The sequence below is a fragment of the Myxine glutinosa genome, unplaced genomic scaffold (assembly GCF_964187855.1).
Source record: "Myxine glutinosa unplaced genomic scaffold, kmMyxGlut1.1 SCAFFOLD_3790, whole genome shotgun sequence".
NCBI classification, from domain to species: Eukaryota; Metazoa; Chordata; class Myxini; order Myxiniformes; family Myxinidae; genus Myxine; species Myxine glutinosa.
In genome coordinates, this window is record NW_027619882.1 from 1410 (window position 1) to 20960 (window position 19551).

The following is a 19551-nucleotide window of genomic DNA, read 5'->3' on the forward strand; positions in this document are numbered from 1 at the left end:
CATGCACATAACACGGGTCTGGTGTTTGTGCCCTTTATGATGGCATTAAAAACAGAAAGTTTCCTGTTTGGAATGATATTGGAGACGGCAAAGTAAGGCGAGGTAGTCGGCAGACAGGGTCGAAGTCATCGGACCTCTGGGTACCTTGTACCTGTTGCTGCATTTGAGCCTGGGGTGTAACTGCTAAAATCCATCTATCCGGGTTCCTCCCAACATCTTCGTTCCTTTCGCACTTTCTACTTTCTCCACATTTGTCTTTACAAGTACACCCGTTCCCTGCGGGAGCAGCAGGAAGGGTCATTCCTCTCTGGGATATACAGATTACAGAAGATGTAGGGTCAGGCTTCAAGAACATCGGGGTGTGTTCATTTACCAAGTTTCTTGCCGAGAGCTTCCAAGAGCCTTAAGCATTCGAGCAATCACTCCATTCAAAACCATTCATAAGGAATGGCTGGCTTGGCAAGCGCTAGCAAGCTTCTTGGTAAATGAACACACCAGCAGGAGCAACTGCATCAAAAGGTAATCAAACGTGTTTGTGGTTTTTAATATTTTTACCTCTGTCATAGGCCTTTACTCCCCCAAAACGGCACGATAAGCTGGTTGTACACATCAACATGGCATTTGTTCAAGGAGGAAAACCCCTTGGGGAGAGGGGATATTATTGGTATTAATAACATTAATATTATGCTATTGTATTTCGTGTTGTTTTTACGTTTGTTATGAGAAGCGGCTTTGGAAAAACGCCACGATAAAGCTATCTTTGCACGAATATGCACCTCAACACGCAACCCCTTGGGAAGGGAAAACCCTCTTGGGTGGGAGGGGGGGGGGGGGGGGTTAAATCGCTACAACCTCAATCATGTAACCCTGAGTCCTCCTGTCATGTTTGGTTGATATTGGATAAGTGACGACCGAATGTATCACGGTCAAAAATCCTCAGACACCAAATTGCGTATTTTAGTATGATTCATTCTAATTCTTTTTTTTTTTCATTCATCTCTTTTGCTCTTTATTGGTGCCCTTCCGGTGGACTCCGGAGGGGTCTGTCTGTCTGTCTGTCTGTCCGTCAGTCCGTCTCGCAAACAACAGTTTTCCGGACTTTTTTTCTAAACTCTTCATGCTAATGATTTCAAACTTGGTACATGGTTTCCTCATGATAAGTTACAGATCAAGTTCTAACCTCACGACATTTCGATCTTTTTTGACAAAGTTATGGCACTTTGAACTTTGGTAATTTCCCCAACAGTTTTCCGGACGACAGACTGCCGGTAGGGGACATGTATTGCAGCGCAATACTCTTGTTTCTCTCTATATATATATATGTATTAAAGTGAATTATTGAGGAAACTTTTCTGCAAGGCTCACTTGACTGTGCCTGGATGGATTTGAGGGTAGACAAGTTACAGCTGAAACCCGAATCCTATCCAGGTTCCACCTGAAGCCTCCATATTTGCTCTGCTGATTCGGGTTCCTTCTGATGGCTCCAATGCAATATGTGGTCTTCCGTTATTTGGTCTTCTTGAAATAAAGTTACCTGAGGCTTGTTAGACCACATCACTTGCTTTTCCATTTGGTGCAAGCAAAAATGTTTAATACTCAGGTAATATCATATGATTGCACCCATTTTGCCAAAACATCTTTAAATTGCAATGTGAAGTATCAAAGGCAAAAAGGAGACAAATGTGCATACCGACTTTGACAGTGCAGCAGAAGGTCAACGATGAATAGCTGCCAGGCTCGATCTTTGCTAAGCAGATCAGAGCCAGAGGGAGCCAGTGCAAGGCACAGGGTCAACACCTCAAGAGCCTCACAGCACACCTGCTCATCTTCTGTGTCTGGGTCTTTTCCACCACCATTCTGAGCAGATCCATCACAGCCAGTGTTACAAAATCACCAACACTACTTATAATCTAGAAGCCAATAATTATTATAGAATTTAAGAGTGGACAGGATGAAAAAAAAAAATCTATAATTCGGTGTTCTACCTACCTGCATTCGGTGAAAGGGAATTTGTCCAATCTTTAGATTGAGAAATGCACATCATAGTGGCTGTGACAATTGCCACCCTGTCAATTTATATTTGAGTATTGAGACAAGACATTGTGAAGAGAAACAGGTTGAGATGGTTTGGTCATGTGTTGAGGAAGGATGAAAGTGACTGGTTGAAAAGAGTGATGGAAATGAATGTAGAAGGAAGTAGAGGACGGGGAAGACCGAGAAAGATTTGGCTAATGATGGTCGAAGAAGAAATGCGGGCAAGGGGGTTAACAAGGGGAGATGCAGAAAATAGGGCAAAATGGAGAACATTGTCATGGGGACCGCAAGGCTAACCCCCGCTCTTGCAGGGAAAATGGCCTTAAAATGCCTGTTGTTGTTGTTGTTGTTGTTGTTGTATTGAGACATACTTTTTGGTAGACTTTGCAGATCTCCTCATTCGCAGCGAAGACAAGGGTGATGCTTCCACAGCCTGAAGCCCAAGCAATCTTCTGGATGGCTCGAATAACGGAAATGTCAGGGATGTTCTTGCTTGCCTGCAGCCCAAAAGCATACAAGCAAAAGGTATTACTGTACACCAAAACCCAACGGCATCTATATATATAAAACACAGTTTGTGTGTGTGTAATGTTACCGATAGACTCCTAAACGGAGAGGCTCACGTACTTGATATTTGGCACAGACATGGCCATTGAGCCTGGGACGAACATGGCTGACCTAAACATTTATTTCATAATATGTTTTTACCATATTTTTATCTCAGCGCGAAATATTATGACCGGAATCTGACCGGCAGCAGAGCAGCGCGCTGATTCGCTCAGAGCGATCAAGTGATGTTCGTTGCCGCCATTAACTCAGTTACGCGTTCGCACGTATTTCAGAGCGATTGCGTTTTTGCCGGGTACTTCTGCATGATTAGTATTTAGCATGATTTAGCATGTTTCACATAGATTTGTTTTCAGCGAGCAGAAGTACCCGGCATTGTACGAATAATATATCGATAGTGCCGTGTAGGGCGGAGTGATGCCGCTGTGGGAGGGACCGAGCAAGGTCGCTGTGGGCGGGACCGAGCGAGGTCGCTGTGGGCGGGCCCGGGCGAGGTCGCTGTGGGCGGGGCCGAGTGAGGCAGCTATGGGCGGGGCCGAGAGAGGTTGCTGTGGGCGGGGCCGAGCGAGGTCTGCGTTAGTGCGTTGCCGTTGCCGTTGCCTGGTATAAAAAGATGGTGCTTGATGCTCTCTGCGTCAAGATACGGACTTGATGTCCGTATCTTTACAACAGACATTCCAATGATGATGATGATAAATGTAATACCACTCAAGGAAGGCCCACAACTCAAGAGAGTGGAAAAAAACAATAAAATGAACAAAAATACGGGGAAGGAGAAGCAACCACTCAGAAGAATGACAGAAAATCATTTCCCTTAAATGTACCGTGTTCACCAACTCGCACGACCAGATACAGGACACCAAAATAATTTCCCTTACACATATCGTGTCCACCAACCAGCAAGACCATACCACTTACCTCTGGATCAAACTGTATTTCAAATATTCAAACGGTTTTTACATGCTGCCGTCTCCTAGCAACCAATGAAATTTTTCAAAAATATTGTAGCTTCACTTTTCACGGAGAATGAGCGTTCTATATATTTTCAATTCAGTGCGCCCGACTCGCTCACGCACTTGATTTGTGGCATAGACATGGCCATTGGGCCTTCACGGTGTAATTTGTGCGAGGCTTTTGTCCGAGTGAGCTTGAGTCGAGAGGGCGAATGTACGGGTCTCCCTTCCCCCGCCCGGCAACGCCGGTACTGGAGGGCGTCACAGGATCGGTGAGTCTCCAAAATCCGCTTCATGCTGTTGCGAAGATTCAGGACGATGTCGCGATTGTTGTGCTGCTCTCCGACCATGAGAACTGCAACGTCATTGTTGACTGGCCCTCCCCTTCCCTCTCCGTCCTTCCCTCCCCCTCCCCTTTCCCCCTCCTCCTCCCTTTTCCCCCTCCCCCTTTTCCCCCTCCCCTCCCTTTTCCCCCTCCCCCCTCCCCCTCCCACCCCTCTCCCATCCCTTCTCCCCTCCCCCCCCTCCCTCCCCCCTCTTCTCCCTCACGTTTATACACGGAATTGCCGGGTACTTCCCCCCCCCCTCTCCTCCCCTCCCCCCCGTTCCCCTCCCCTCCCCCCCTCTCCTCCCCTCCCCCCCGTTCCCCTCCCCTCATCTTCCCCCTCCCCTCCCCTCCCCCGCCCGGCAATGCCGGGTACTTCTGCTAGTCATCTATATTACTAAATAGCCGAACTGTGGTTTTTGATTGGATATTTGGATGGATGAACGGACAGACTATGTATTAGTGAATCAGTGGGCAGACCATTGAAGGAATGCCTTACACCAAATGGCTGCACAGCGAGCCTCAGCCACCATGTTCCTGCTTGGGCTGGCCCAAGCCATCTGCGGAAGCATTATACAGTCCAATATTCACAATCGTTATGCCTTCCATTTCAGTTTCCCCTTCAGTGTAAAGCAAGGATTATCAAATATATATCGAAAGGTTGCAGCCAAGACGGCCTTTGAGAAGGCCATAATATGTATGGGCCTCAGGATTTTGGCGTTCAGGCCTCGAACAGTTTCTTTCTCTGAAGAGGTAGTGTTGTTGTTGTTGTTGTTGTTGTTGTTGTTGTTAAGGTAATGTTGAGGTGATATTTCTTTTTCCTGAGGAATCCTGTTATTGGAGGTGTAGTTGTTGTTCAGAAGGTAACATGTTGTGCAGAAGTTCTTTTTGTTGTAAAATGGCGATATTTACTGGTCCAAACAATCGGAGTTTTTTTTGTGAAGATGATTTATTTGGTGATGGAAACTGTTTATTTTCAAGTCTCGCTTTATTGATGGAAGGTGATCACAACAATCATGTCGACCTGAGACGGAAAACTGTTCATCATGTACGCATATGTTGGGACCGGTCTCAGGGTTTTTTGCGGGGATGGTAAATCCATGTGGCTGAGATGGAATACCAGTGTGTAGTTACAAGAGACTCTGGCATAAATGGCACACTTTGGCGTATTTGCAGATAACCTGGATAAAGGCGATTTGCGAGACGTACAATTTGACAGCAATGTTTACTTAAAAAACGAACAGCATTTTGCTGCACAACCTATTGTTATAACAGGAGATTCACAGTTCACACACACCTTAACCACTGAGGCACAATTCCATTTATCCCAGAGATCTGTGTATTCTCTTGATCAAGTGCTCCCCACCTCAAATCCGCCCCGTCTGTTGCATGGAAGTTCCGCGGGTTCAACTAGTTACAATGCAAGAAACCTCGGTTCAGAAAACAAAACAACCCATGAGCAAAGGAGGTAAAAGTGTCCCCACCTCATTCGTGATCTGCTGCCCAAGACGCATCGCGATATTACGCAAAGTGCACTCAGCCGTAAGACTTGGTACAAGATGCAGAGCATCCTGCAGAACTACCGCCTGGTTGTGCGTTGCTGCCGATACCTGATGAAAAAAACAAACAAACCGTATATACAGTAAATGTATAAACTATATCAGCCATATAATTGCGTGCGTGCGTGCGTGTGTCGAAGGGATTGGGAAACCCACGACAAATACACAGAGTAAGCACCATCTCAAACTCAGACCAAGGTACAAGAGATTTATTAAATCTAGATAATATTGTTGCGGATATGAGAACTGTATATTTTTTTGATTGTGTGCTGTATTATTATTATTATTGTTTATTCTGCGCCCCCTGCCTCCGGAGCTGTGTAAAGGTGAAAGGGCATCCCATAATTAGTCCACAAGCATACACGTCAGCCAAAGAATAGAATATCCCTGTTTGATAGTTATCTCTTATTCTGTGTTTTAGAGTAAGGCTGTGTCTCCCATTAATTGAAGTACTCCATTGCACCAGTGAAAGAGAATAGATCCCCTTTCATTCCCATCCCCCAAAATCTCCATTTCCTTTTACATCCCCTCTCGTGATTGCCAACCCTCGATTACCAATTACCTCCCCTCCAAAACCGCCATTGAACATGTGCTCGAGTCGGGGAAGAAAGGCGTGCCCGCCCGTCGTCATCAAGGGCGGAGCCAGAGGGTCGCGCGACCAACCAGGGCCGAGGTGAGCACCCCGATGGGCGTGTCCAAAAGGCCGGCGGCTTAATCGCCGGAGGCGCTATAAAAGGCGCGCAAGTGAGTTGGTCGGGGGAGAGTCGTGAAGAGTCAGTCAGTAGAGTCGGTGGTCAGTTGGTTGCATTGGTTGCGGTGAGGAGTCGGTGGTGGTGGTCAGTTGGTTGCGTTGGTTGCAGTGAGGAGTCGGTGGTAAAGAGTGAGTGGACCAAGAAAGAGTTGAGGGTTGGACCAGACGAGTCGGACAAGGCCTGGCAAAGCACGCGACGTCCACAGCAGCCACAACAGCAGCTTGGGGGCCTGAACGGCGGTTTGAGCAAGGCCGTGAAGGAACGGCGGCGGCTAAACGCGCAAGTTGTGCTGCAGGACCCCCTTGGACCTTCCTCTCCCTCCAGCCATCCACCTCCTGCCATTCCATCCTTCTTGTGTACGTGAGTTTGTTTTGTTTGTTCTGTCCCTGGGTTAATTAAGTCTGTATAAGCTAGTATTTGCACTGTGTCACCTGCGTCTTATGTGTTGTAAATAAACTTGATTGCTCCTTTTTGCTTGTGTGTGTACAATAAATCCAATTACTCTTCTGTCCGTCTTCTCGTTTTATTCCTTTTCCTCTTTGCGTTTCGTCGTTTTAGTCTTTTCCCAGATTGGGCAGCTGCGGTGCGATACGGCCAAAGTTCTGGGTGAATCGGGTGAGTCAGGGATCCTGTAACGGTCGCGGTTGGACCATCCGCTCGGCCCATCATAACATCTAAACCGCGATCAGTAACAATATTAACATGCATGGGAGGCATTGCGCTTAGGTTCACGCAGCCAAGCACTAACATAATCTCAGAATTATAACTTGTACACGTGGTAATATACTTTCTTCAAAGAACAACGCCAGCAGACGGGACCGAGCGGTTCGCGCTGACCAGAGCCGCGTCGGATGGAGCCTGAACGATCCCTGACACTGCCAGGCACAGATAAGACGCACCACAGAACACAACATGACGAACCGTTTATTTTATTATCCTTCCCATCGTGTTTTCGAAGTGTGTGTTTACGAGCGCTCAATAGGGTGTTTAGTTTTTATCGTCGCGTTCCATTGATCTCGGTTTCCATAATAATTATTTATTTTTATACATTGAATTCGGTTCTCGCTTGAGTTAATTTCCACAGGGAGAGGACATCGTCGGGGCCGTGAAGGTAAGCCGCGGCATTTTTCCCCCAACCCCCCGGCTCGTGTATCCATCCGCCATTTAATTGATTGTCGCCTCGTTAAGCTCGATTCCATCCGTTGACGTTCTGTCTTCACAGAGTGTCCGCACGACAATACATATACACACACAATCTGGAAGCCCATGGGAAAATACCACAACAGAAAAATAAAAATAAAAGGAAGCCTTTTATTCTTGCACTGGTTGAAAGAGATAAATTGAGGCAGCATTATAATTTTCCTGGAGGTTTGGATTAATTTGAAGCAACTTTTACATAATTTATCGCTCCAAGAAGAATTTCTGTGTTTTCGGGCAGAGGGGTGGGGAAGGGGAAAGATAGACAGCATTAGCCTATGAAATATATTGCACAGAGTACTGTGAAATTTCCAAAATCGTCATATTTCTTCACAGCAAATATATCGCAGCATATTTTCCAACATGAAAAATAAATAAATTAATAAATTCAGGAGCGATCGAAGCAACAGTCTGTTGCCTTATACACCCACATACATTGATATAAACTAAAAGTGGGTATATCCACCCGTTTCCTTTGAAGCCATTGACATTCTTCTTGGGACAATGTAAATTTAAAAAAAACAAACTCTTGGAACGGTGTTCCATGTTTCTTCCAAAGATCATCTAAGTTGCTGTGATTCTTTTTTTTTTACTTTTTATTTGTCCAAATAGTCCCATACAGCTTCAATAATATTGAGATCTGGGATTTGAGGTAGACCATTCCATACGTTGAAAGACTGAAGCTTACTCTATCTTTTGCAGAAAACATTTCAACAAGAGTGCTGCAATCAGAGATTGCTCATGGTAACCCAGTACAGTATAGCCAACTCATAATAATAGCCCATTGGTAGCACTTGAAATTCTGCATCATGAATCTTAATAATAAATAATAATAATAATAATGGGGAAAAAAAATCAAAAAAGTTTAAATACAGTAATTGAAATTTGAAAAATATTTAATTGGAAATAAGGAAAAATATTTGAAAAAAAAAAAAAAGAAAAGAAAAGAAAATTATTGAAAATAAATAATTTGATAATTTAAATACTGTAATTGCAAAACAAAATAATTGGAAATTGAAAACGAAAAATAGAAAATTGGGGGGAAAAAAAACGAATTGAAAATTAAAAAATTAAATTACATTACATTACATGAGGAAAATTTAATACAGTAATAATAATAATAATAATAATAATAATAATAATAATATATTAAACAATAATAATTACAAAGTAAATAATGTAAAAATTATTCTTCAAAAGCAGACCATGTACACCAAGATTAAGCAATGCTTACTCTGGGAATCATAATTATCCTCACTGAGTGTTTTGGATCATTATCTTGCTGCAGCATGAAGTTTGGACAAGTGTTGCGCCAATGGGAATACCATGGTGGATTAAAATTTTTTGTACCTTGCTGCAGTCAATATACCATAGCCTGATGTTGGCTTAGCGGTTAGGGTTCTGGTTTGGGATCCCAGGATCCTGGGTTTGAATCCTGGTTGATGATTGAATTAACGCCAAGGGGTTGACTCAGTCTGTCATCCTTTCGAGGTTGGCGAAATGAGTACCAACTCACTCGGTCTTCTCTCCAGGAGGTTGGTGGCGGAATTTGTACTCCGGCCGCCGTAAAACACCTCATTCCGTAACACACACATTGGTGTGTGTGTGTGTGTGTGTGCGTGCGTGCGTGTGTGGTGTCGTCCAAGGACGCAGCGACCCATACGATGATATACCATCAATTTCAGCAAAACACCACTTGAGAATATGCACCCACAAACTTTGATCAAACCTCCTCATGCTTAATTGTTGGCTTCAAGCAAGGCCAAGTTCAGTTTTTCAAAGTCACACACTGATTAAATCAAAAAAAAAAACTGACATCTGTCCAAACACCTTCAACAATTGTTCCATAGGGGTAAGCCAATTTCTGTGTTCTTGTGTATATTTTAGCCTTTCAGTGTATATTTTTAGTCCAGTTCTCCATTCCCCTAGAATGCATTCGTGGGTCTTTTTGGGCCAGCATGATTTTTCTTTAGAATGCATTTTCATCCGATTGACTTGAAATTTGAAGAGGACTTGCATATTATCTGGTCACTGAATTCAACCACCAAGTATATTTGAGGTCAACATAGGCGAAAAGGTCAACATAGGCCGAATTTCTAAAATCCTCAAATTTTCATCCGATTGACTTGAAATTTGAAGAGGACTTGCATATTATCTGGTCACTGGATTCAACCACCAAATATATTTGAGGTCTACATAGGCCAAAAGGTCAACATAGGCCAAATTTCTAAAATCCTCAATTTTCATCCAATTTACTTGAAATTTGAAGAAGACTTGCATATCTGGTCACTGAATTGGACCACAAATTATATTTCAGGTGAACATAGGCCAAAAGGTCAACAAAGGCCAAATTTCTAAAATCACCAATTTTCATTTGATTGACTTGAAATTCTAAGAGGATATACATATATGGTCACTGAATTCAACCAACTATTTATGAGGTCAACATAGGCCAAGTTTTTAAAATCCTCAATTTTCATCAGATTGACTTGAAAATTGAACAGCATTTGCACATCGAGTCACTAAATAGGGAAACTAACTATTTTTGAGATCAAAAGGTCAAAGGTCAACTCAAGGTCAACCTTACAAAATCATCATTTTTCATCTGAAAAATCATCACTTATCTTCCTGTTGACCCGAGCTTTGATGAAGATTGTCAATTTTAATCTTGATGAAATGGAAAATTTGCTGTATCAATGGAATTTTTTTTCTTGGGGGTGGGGGGCGGATTTTGCAAGTATCGTGCTCCGCATGACGTCTTCTTGTTTTGGTATTTTTATGTTCAAGATCGGGGGAATTTATATTTTTAAATTGTAAACCTAGAAAGCATTCGTGGGTCTTTTTGGACCCGAGCCCAGCTTGTTTGTTTCACTATAACTTTGTTATAAAAGCATACATTTGTTTCATATATGCTTCAAACAAAGGGTAATCAGACCAGGTCACTGGTCTGGTCACTTTTTGGTTTGAGACCAGGTCACCACTCTGGACATGCTGCTTCTGCTGTCTCAACAATGGATGGAGGTCCTCAATGCCAAACAGGAAATTAGAGCTGTCTCCCTTGACATATCCTTCGCTGTATTGCTTGTTTCTTTTATTTTGTTTTCTCCCCCTCACCTCACCTCCCGAGACAAAGAATTCTATATTGATTCTTTCTCTCCTCCCGGACACGTGCTTGTTCGCTCTCCTCGTCTCGGCTTGTGCCCCGCCCCCTGTATCTCGTTTTCTGACGCCTCTGCTCCTTCTTTCTCAAATCCACGTTCTCGTTTGGAGACTTTTCCCGGATTGTTTTTACAGGGTTTTCATGGTTCTGTTTGGATATTGTTGGAATATGTTTAAACCGCAGCCGTGATGCTGACGCCACCCCCCCCCCCCCCCCCCCAGAATTTCCATGTTTTAAACGTTTCCCAGTGTGTACCCTGGTCAGAATAGGTACACCGTATCCCTGCGTGTCGTAAGAGACGACTAAGAGGGTTGGCGTCAGGAAGGGCATCCGGCCATAAAAACATTGCCTCAAAAAGAGAACCATGACAATCACAAGTACATATGGGCAGGGTGCAGCCCGAAGTGGAGATCGCTTTCTGAGGTTTGGGACATGGAATGTAGGGACAACGACAGGGAGATCAGGAGAAGTGGTGGAAGTATTGGTCAGAAGAAGAGTGGACATATGTTGTGTGCAAGAGACGAGATGGAAGGGAAGTGGTGTGAGAATGGTGAAGGGTAGGCAGGGACAGAAATACAAGTTTGTGTGGCAAGGGTGCCCGGAGGGCGTGAATGGTGTTGGTGTCCTGTTTTCTGAGGAGTTTGAAGACAGTGTGGTGAGTGTGACTAGAGTGAATGATAGGTTGATGATGGTGAAAATGATGATTGGAAAGCTCTTGGTGAACGTCATCTCGGGATATGCTCCGCAGGTTGGTCGAAGCGATGAAGAGAAGGACAAGTTCTGGTGTGCGATAGAGAAGCTGATGGAAAACGTGAAAGATGAGGAAGTTGTTGTGGTGGGAGGAGACCTGAATGGACATGTGGGAAGGAGTATGGATGGTTTTGAGGGAGTTCATGGGGGTTACGGATATGGTGTGAGAAATGGAGAAGGTGAAAGGATTTTGGAGTTTGCTGATGGAACTGATTTGTTGATTTGTAATACTCAGTTCCAGAAAGAGGACAATAAGCTTGTTACATACACGTCAGGTGGGTCGACGACAACCGTTGACTACCTGATGGTGCGTAGGCGAGATAGGGGGCACCTCCGGGACACAAAGGTGATCCCGGGGGAGGAGGCTGTTTCACAGCACCACTTGGTTGTCTGCGACATAAGGGTGAAAGGTGCGAGGAGAGCTTGGCGGGTGAAGTACCAACCGAGAATGAAGGTGTGGAGGTTGAAAGAGGTGACAGTAAGGGAGGCATTAAAAGAGAGGCTGAGTAGGGTAGAGGATGATGTGGTTGAGCTTGAAAGTGGTTGGATGTCAATGAAAGCTAGTCTGTTGGGAGCCGTTGGTGAGGTATGTGGATGGACAAAAGGACCACCGAGGAACTCGGAAACATGGTGGTGGGATGTTGAAGTTGGAAAGAGGATTGACGAGAAGAGGAAGAAGTTCAAAGAGTGGCAGAAGGCGAAGGGTACGGGAGCAGAAACAGCAGAGCATGAAAGTTATAAGGCAGCCAGGAAGGCTGCAAAGAAAGAGGTAGCAAAGGCGCAGGAGGCATGTAGGAAAATGTTCGGAGAACGCTTGGATTCGGAAGAGGGTCAGAAAGCAGTATTCAGGATTGCAAAGCACATAGCGAAAGAGAGGTGTGATGTGATGGGGGTGAGTTGCTTGAAGGATGAAGTGGGACAAATCGTTGTCGACCCAGATGGAATTAAAGGAAGATGGAAAAGATATATGGAAATGCTGTTGAATACAGAGAATGAATGGGATGGCAACATAGAGAGTAACCCAGTTTTAGGACGGGCAGAGAAGATAACTGAGAAGGAAGTTGAGGAAGCGATAAAAGCAATGAAGAGTGGAAAAGCGGGAGGGCTGACGTGAGTTGTGGGAGATATGTTGAAGGCAGCAGGAAGTTGGGGTGTGAAGAGAATGACAGAGATCTGTAATCTGGTGGTGAAAGAAGGCCGCATTCCAGTGGATTGGGAACTGAGTACCCTCGTCCCTCTATACAAGGGGAAAGGTGACCCTCTGGAGTGTGGCTCGTACCGAGCGATAAAGTTATTGGAGCATGGAATGAAGGTATTGGAAAGGGTGTTGGAGAGGAGGATAAGGAAGAAAGTGAAGATCGACGAAATGCAGTTTGGATTTATGCCAGGAAGAGGAACGACAGATGCGCTTTTCATTGTGAGGCAGTTGCAGGAGAAGTACATGGATAAGAGGAAGAAGTTGTTTTTTGGGTTTGTTGATCTGGAGAAAGCATTCGATAGGGTTCCACGCAAAGTATTGACATGGGCATTGAGGAAGTTAGGAGTGGAGGAATGGTTGATCAGAGTAGTGATGGCAATGTACAAAAGAGCGCGCACAGCTGTAAGGACGAAGGACGGGAACAGTGGTGAGTTTGAGGTGAAGGTGGGAGTGCATCAGGGGTCGGTACTAAGTCCACTACTATTTGTAGCTGTGATGGAGGTGCTGGCTCAGAACGTAAAGGAGGGTTTACCGTGGGAGTTGTTGTATGCAGATGATCTGGTGTTGATTGCGGAAAGTATGGATGGACTGAAGGAAAAGATGAACAAGTGGAAGGAATGTATGGAGACAAAAGGTCTGAAGGTGAATATCGGAAAGACAAAGGTGATGGCAAGTGGTAAAGCATGTGGTGAGGTGGAAAGAACTGGGAAGTGGCCGTGTGCTGTGTGCAGGAAGGGTGTCGGAGTGAACTCCATTCAATGTACAATGTGTGCTGAGTGGGTTCATCAAAAATGTTGTGGTCTGAGAGGGTCATTTACCAGTGTGGCAGCTACATTCAAATGTAAGGTGTGCACAGAGGGAGCTACAGATGGAGGAAATGTTGAGTTGGATCTTGGAGACGGCGTGAAGCTGGAAGGTGTGAAAACATTTTGCTACCTCGGAGACATGCTGAATGGAGAAGGTGGATCAGACTCGGCAACGGTTGCTCGAGTGAGATGTGCATGGAAGAAGTTTCGGGAACTGAGTGGCATGCTGATGAGGAGGAGAGTGTCGCTGAAGCTGAAGGGAAAGGTGTATGCTGCATGTGTGAGAAGTGTTATGATTTATGGGAGCGAGACATGGGTAATGAACGTAGAGCAGCAACGAAGGCTGGAAAGGGTGGAAATGCGAATGGTTCGATGGATGTGCGGAGTATCGTTGAGAGAGAGGAAGACAAATGATGAATTGCGAAAGATGATGGGAATATTGCCTGTGATTGATGCTGTGAAGAGGAACAGGTTGAGATGGTTTGGTCATGTATTGAGGAAGGATGAAAGTGACTGGTTGAGAAGAGTGATGGAAGTTAATGTCGAAGGAAGTAGAGGACGGGGAAGACCGAGAAAGACTTGACTAAAGATGGTGGAAGAAGAAATGCGGGCAAGGGGGTTAACAAGGAGAGATGCAGAAAATCGGGCAAAATGGAGAAGATTGTCATGGGGACCGCAAGGCTAACCCCCGCTCTAGCAGGGAAAATGGCCTTAAAATGCATGTTGTTGTTGTCCCTTGACATATCACGTGCCTTCGATGCGGTCTGGCACCCCGCTCTGCTCACCAAACACTCCTCCTATGGTATCAATGGAAATCTCCACACATGGCTTGCGGACTTCCTCTCTTGTCGAAGTCTACATGTGGCCCTGGATGGGTTTCTCTCATCTCCCCCTTCCTGTTCAGGCTGGAGTTCCCCAAGGCAGTGTTCTGGGCCCTGTGCTTTTTCTGGTCTTCATCAATGATCTCTCTGACTCTCTTTAAAATCCTCTCTATCTCTTTGCTGATGACTCCACTCTCTGCTGCTCCATTCCTCATCCCTCAGATCGGCAGTCTGCACTCTCCTCACTCTCTGCCGACCTGGACAAAATCAGACTGGTCAAACAAGTGGATCATGTCTTTCAATTCTGACAAATCTCACACTCTTACTATCTCTCCGAAAAGACCGACTGGACAATCCTCCCATCTACTTTCTGAACAATCCTCTCCAAGAAGTTCTGTCACTCAAGCTTTTGGGTCTCACTATCTGCCATGATCTTTCCTGGGAAAACCACATTTCCAATCTGGCCTCCAAAGCCAGTCACCGACTGGGCATCCATCCCCCGTCATGCGAAGTCCTTCCTTGGCACACCTGAGCTCCTCACCACATATAAGGCTTTCATCCGCAGCTCAATGGAATACTGTTCTCCCCTCTTAGGCTATGAGCCAGACCCCCCAAATTGACCGGTCGGTACCATACAGATGGAGTAAGGCTCATTGTGATTTTTAGCAAGATATATGTCCCTAGATATGAAAAAAAAGTGATAGCAGTGTATAACTCTCGGCCATCTCTGTGTTATCACCCGAAATATTATTATACGCCTGCTTCGCTTCGCCAAAAAATGTGATATTTGCTAAAATTGGAATAAATATGTTTTTAAGGACCACAGTGCCGAGATCGAGATCGTATTTGTTCGAGAGATCATGATAAACCTAGAGTGTGGAGCAAGTTTGCATGCATTGTGAAATATAATGTAGCTGATGTTACAAACCTACTTTAGGATACTAGCTAATACCAAAAATTACACTGAGATACCAAAAGTAGTAGATGAATAAACCTAAAATGTTCAAAAGCTATGATTCGTTCCAAAATATCAAAATTAGGGGGTATGGTTGAACATATTTTGAACTTTGCCAAAATATGTGCCCCAAACAACCACCATATTACAAAGTAATGATATATTCCAATGCAGTGGTTCCTTGCGAAGATTTTGAGGGGTCAAATGTTACTCTGGGAGTTTTCATTTTTGAAATATTGACAAAAATGTACAATGTGAATTCTGAACTCGAAGCGATTTCGACCACTTTTTCACTAAATTTAACACATTTTTTGTCATTATATCAATATTTTGATAAATTACCCCCACAAATGTTCTATATTTCTATTACTATATTAGTTGGCATCCAGTATGCAAATTATTGGCACTCTGTGGTCCTTAAAAACATATTTATTCCAATTTTAGCAAATATCACATTTTTTGGCGAAGCGAAGCAGGCGTATAATAATATTTCGGGTGATAACACAGAGATGGCCGAGAGTTATACACTGCTATCACTTTTTTTTCATATCTAGGGACATATATCTTGCTAAAAATCACAATGAGCCTTACTCCATCTGTATGGTACTGACCAACCCCCTTGGCTCATAGCCTATAATAATATTTCGGGTGATAACACAGAGATGGCCGAGAGTTATACACTGCTATCACTTTTTTTTCATATCTAGGGACATATATCTTGCTAAAAATCACAATGAGCCTTACTCCATCTGTATGGTACCGACCAACCCCCTTGGCTCATAGCCTATCTGGGCCGGTGATCCTGCCTCACACCGAGCTAAGCTTCACACTGTTGAAACCAAAGCTTTCAGAATCATTGGAATCTATCTCCGAGGGCCTTTCACTTACTCACCACAGGCACGTTGGTGGTCTGTCTTCTTCAGACTCCTCTCCAGTCTTGCTCCCCCAGCTCTCTCTGGGCTCTGTTCCCCAAATATTCCTACAGGTCGCACAAGATCTGCCAGCAACCCTCTTATGGTTAAAACTGCCAAAATCAAGACTCTCTGCTCACCTTCACTCCTTCATTACTCTTTTCTCCTGCATCTGTAACAAACTCCCTCACTCTCTTCAATCCCACTCCTCCCTCCAGGTCTTTAACACAGCTGTTCACCACCATCTCTTATCTTCCCCAATCCAAAACCTTGATCTTTTCTACCCCCGCTAATTCACCCCAGATCCACTTTTTTGAAATACCAACTTCTTTCCTGGAAGTCCTTGCAGTGTCCTTGTGTATTATACTTCTCCCCTCCACCCCCGCACCTTCCCACGCCTCCTCCCCCCAATCCCTCTCCCTCCCACAGATCTCCCGATGTCCCTGCTCTCAAATGTTGTGTTTGTGTGCTTCCCCATCTCTCCCCATCTTGTCTACTGCTGCCCTTATTACATGTTTTATGTGTCTGTTTGATTTTTTGCTTGATTAATGTTTGCTCTTTCACGAGCCTTGATCTTGTAGACAAAAAAAAAAAAATCAAAAAAAATCCATATTCCCACGTTTGTGTGTATATATATATATATATCTATATATATATCTATATATATATATCTATATATATATATCTATATATATATCTATATCTATATCTATATCTATATCTATATATATATATATATATATATATATATATATATATATATATATATATATATATATATATCTATATCTATATCTATATCTATCTATATATATATATATATATATATCTATATATATATATCTATATATATATATCTATATATATATCTATATATATATATATCTATATATATATCTATATATATATATATATCTATATATATATATATATATATCTATATATATATCTATATATCTATATATATATCTATATATATATCTATATATCTATATATATATCTATCTATATATCTATCTATATATCTATCTATATATCTATCTATATATCTAACTATATATATCTATCTATATATCTATCTATATATATCTATATATATATATATCTATATATATATATATCTATATATATATATCTATATATATATATATATATATCTATATATATATATCTATATATATATATATATATATCTATATATATCTATATATATATATCTATATATATATATATATATCTATATATATATCTATATATATATCTATATATATATATCTATATATATATCTATATATATATCTATATATATATCTATATATATCTATATATATATCTATATATATATATATATATATATATATATATATATATATATATATATATATATATATATATATATATATATATATATATATATATATATATATATATATATATATATATATATATATATTTTTTTCGTTCAGCTTTGGGGAATCGGATTGTGCAGGGGGTGCGCAATGACTAGTCCCCTGATTTGCAAGTAAATGCATCTTTTCTACAGGGATTAGCAATAACTAATTTAACTGCAGTTGTAGAATTTAACTTTATGGATGTGTAGTGGGGGAAAATCTGACAATGAGTCATCAATTAGATTTGATTGGTAAATGTGATGGATTAATGACAAACTTTGTATCAGCTGTTCAGGTGGAGTTTACTTTGAATTGTAATCACAAGTGCTTGAAGATTTTGATCAATGTGAATTAAAGATTGCTAATTGACAAGCTTGGTTTCTTTTCACCTATACGAAGCTAAGCTGTACTGTATTAACATTGTTGTAATAGTAGAAAACACAAGTGGAGGCTTTGAGTAAATGGTTCATGCTCACAACATCCATATATCATAACTCCTGCATAGCAGTGTATATAATGAAACATTGAGTTGAATTAAAATCGTTGAATATCTACACATCAAGCCTTTACCCCCACCCCCTCTCAGAAAGCAAATGGAAAGGACAAAAAACACATCTGAACCTGAGAAAGGGAACCGGTTCTGTCGGAACCCTGGCATGCTTCCGCAATTGCACGAAGATGCCCATACGCAACAGCTGTGAGTAGAAGCTTGGCAATCTTCAGGGCAGTGTGATAGGCAGCGCGTCGAGTCTCAGAATCAGCATTGGGTAGGAAGTTATTTCGACCAAGCATGCACAGCACCAGCTGCGTCCCACCACTGCGAGCGAAGCTGAACTGGAAGTCCGTCGCTTCATCACCCAGCGGAACATTAGCAGGCATCAATAAGGAGTACACAACCTGAACAGATGATGTTTGGAGAAAATAAAAAAAATTAAAAATAAAGAAGGATGCTGCAACAAGAAGGATGTACTTGCTGACATTGCTTATGCTTAATTTATTGATTGTATATTTTGCTTGTGCAAAATCTAGGCTCTCATAAGAACAGGTGACAAAAGGTACAAGACAATGTCCTGACCATGGAACAACCAATCAAGCAGATGCATGAACAGCAGGAGAGAAGAGGGAAGAGGGAAGGAAACAGCAATCTGCAAAAAAAAAATGGTGATAGATAGGTAAGAATACAGGAGGACAGAAAATGCCATATGTGGTAGTGGTGGAGGGAAAGCCAAGGTGGCCATGTACTTCCAACTGAAAGCTCTGGAAGGGAAGATGGTTAAACAAAATGAGGTACTGAAATGAGGTAACAAGTTACTGTTACACTGTGGTTAATGTCTCACAGCGAGCCACAACCCAAGCGAGCAATCTTTAGCATGCTCACCAAGTTAATTTAAAGACATTCCTGTTAATCAGTTCACATCAACATTGTCCATAAGGGTTGACCAATGACCACAATTCAGTCTATCAAGGGGTTTCACACATGACCAGACCTAGGCCGCACATTGGCTTCTGTGCCAGTATCCAGCTTGAAACTTATGACCTTGCCATTCAGCAAAGTGGCAGTGCACTACCAACTGTCAGCTCTGGAGAGAAGATGATTAAACAAAATGAGGTAGGAGGTTCCACAAACTGGAAAAGGAAGGAAGAAAGGAATGGAGGTGAGCAGTGAGGTTGCCTCACAAAGAGGGGGTTGCTAGAACAAAGTGTGTTACCTGGACCTGAGGAGAGACAGCAGAGAGGAGAGAGAGCAGAAAGGAGAGGCCACCAATCTGTCTGAGGAGAGAGCAGCAGGGAAATAATCACATATTGCGATTATATGTGTGCAACTTTTAATGGGCCCAATTACTCCCACCTTGTGGGGTTAAATGAGCCCATCAAAAGGTGGCCTTAAAGGAACAAGACCGAAAGTCTAACAGCAGCATAGCCAGGCTTGTTGATACTGTTACGTTTATGGGAGGTTGGTGAAAGCATACCGTAGGAAAGGTAGAACTGTATAGGATGTAGCTTGGGCCGTGTGACACGTAGGAGGAATCTCAATGAACAGTAAGTAGGAAAACTGTAGCTTAAGGGTGTAGTACTGGTGAACAGGAGATTTTTTTTTTTTTTTTTTTTTAGCTGAACAGTTTCCTTATAGTCTTATAAAGAAGAATCATGCTATTAGAGGTCATAGAAGTA

General features: G+C 42.6%; 1 protein-coding gene across 1 annotated transcript; it reads right to left on the reverse strand.

Annotated features, from left to right (window-relative positions):
- Positions 1–990: 990 nt before the first annotated feature.
- LOC137425356 (ubiquitin carboxyl-terminal hydrolase 9X) lies at positions 991–18276 on the reverse strand (the record flags this gene model as incomplete). The annotated part of the gene is given in 4 exon segments (XM_068113704.2): positions 991–1857; positions 2406–2531; positions 5364–5489; positions 18001–18276. Coding segments are annotated over 4 exon segments (726 nt in total), but the record flags the coding sequence as incomplete, so codon positions are not given.
- Positions 18277–19551: the final 1275 nt, after the last annotated feature.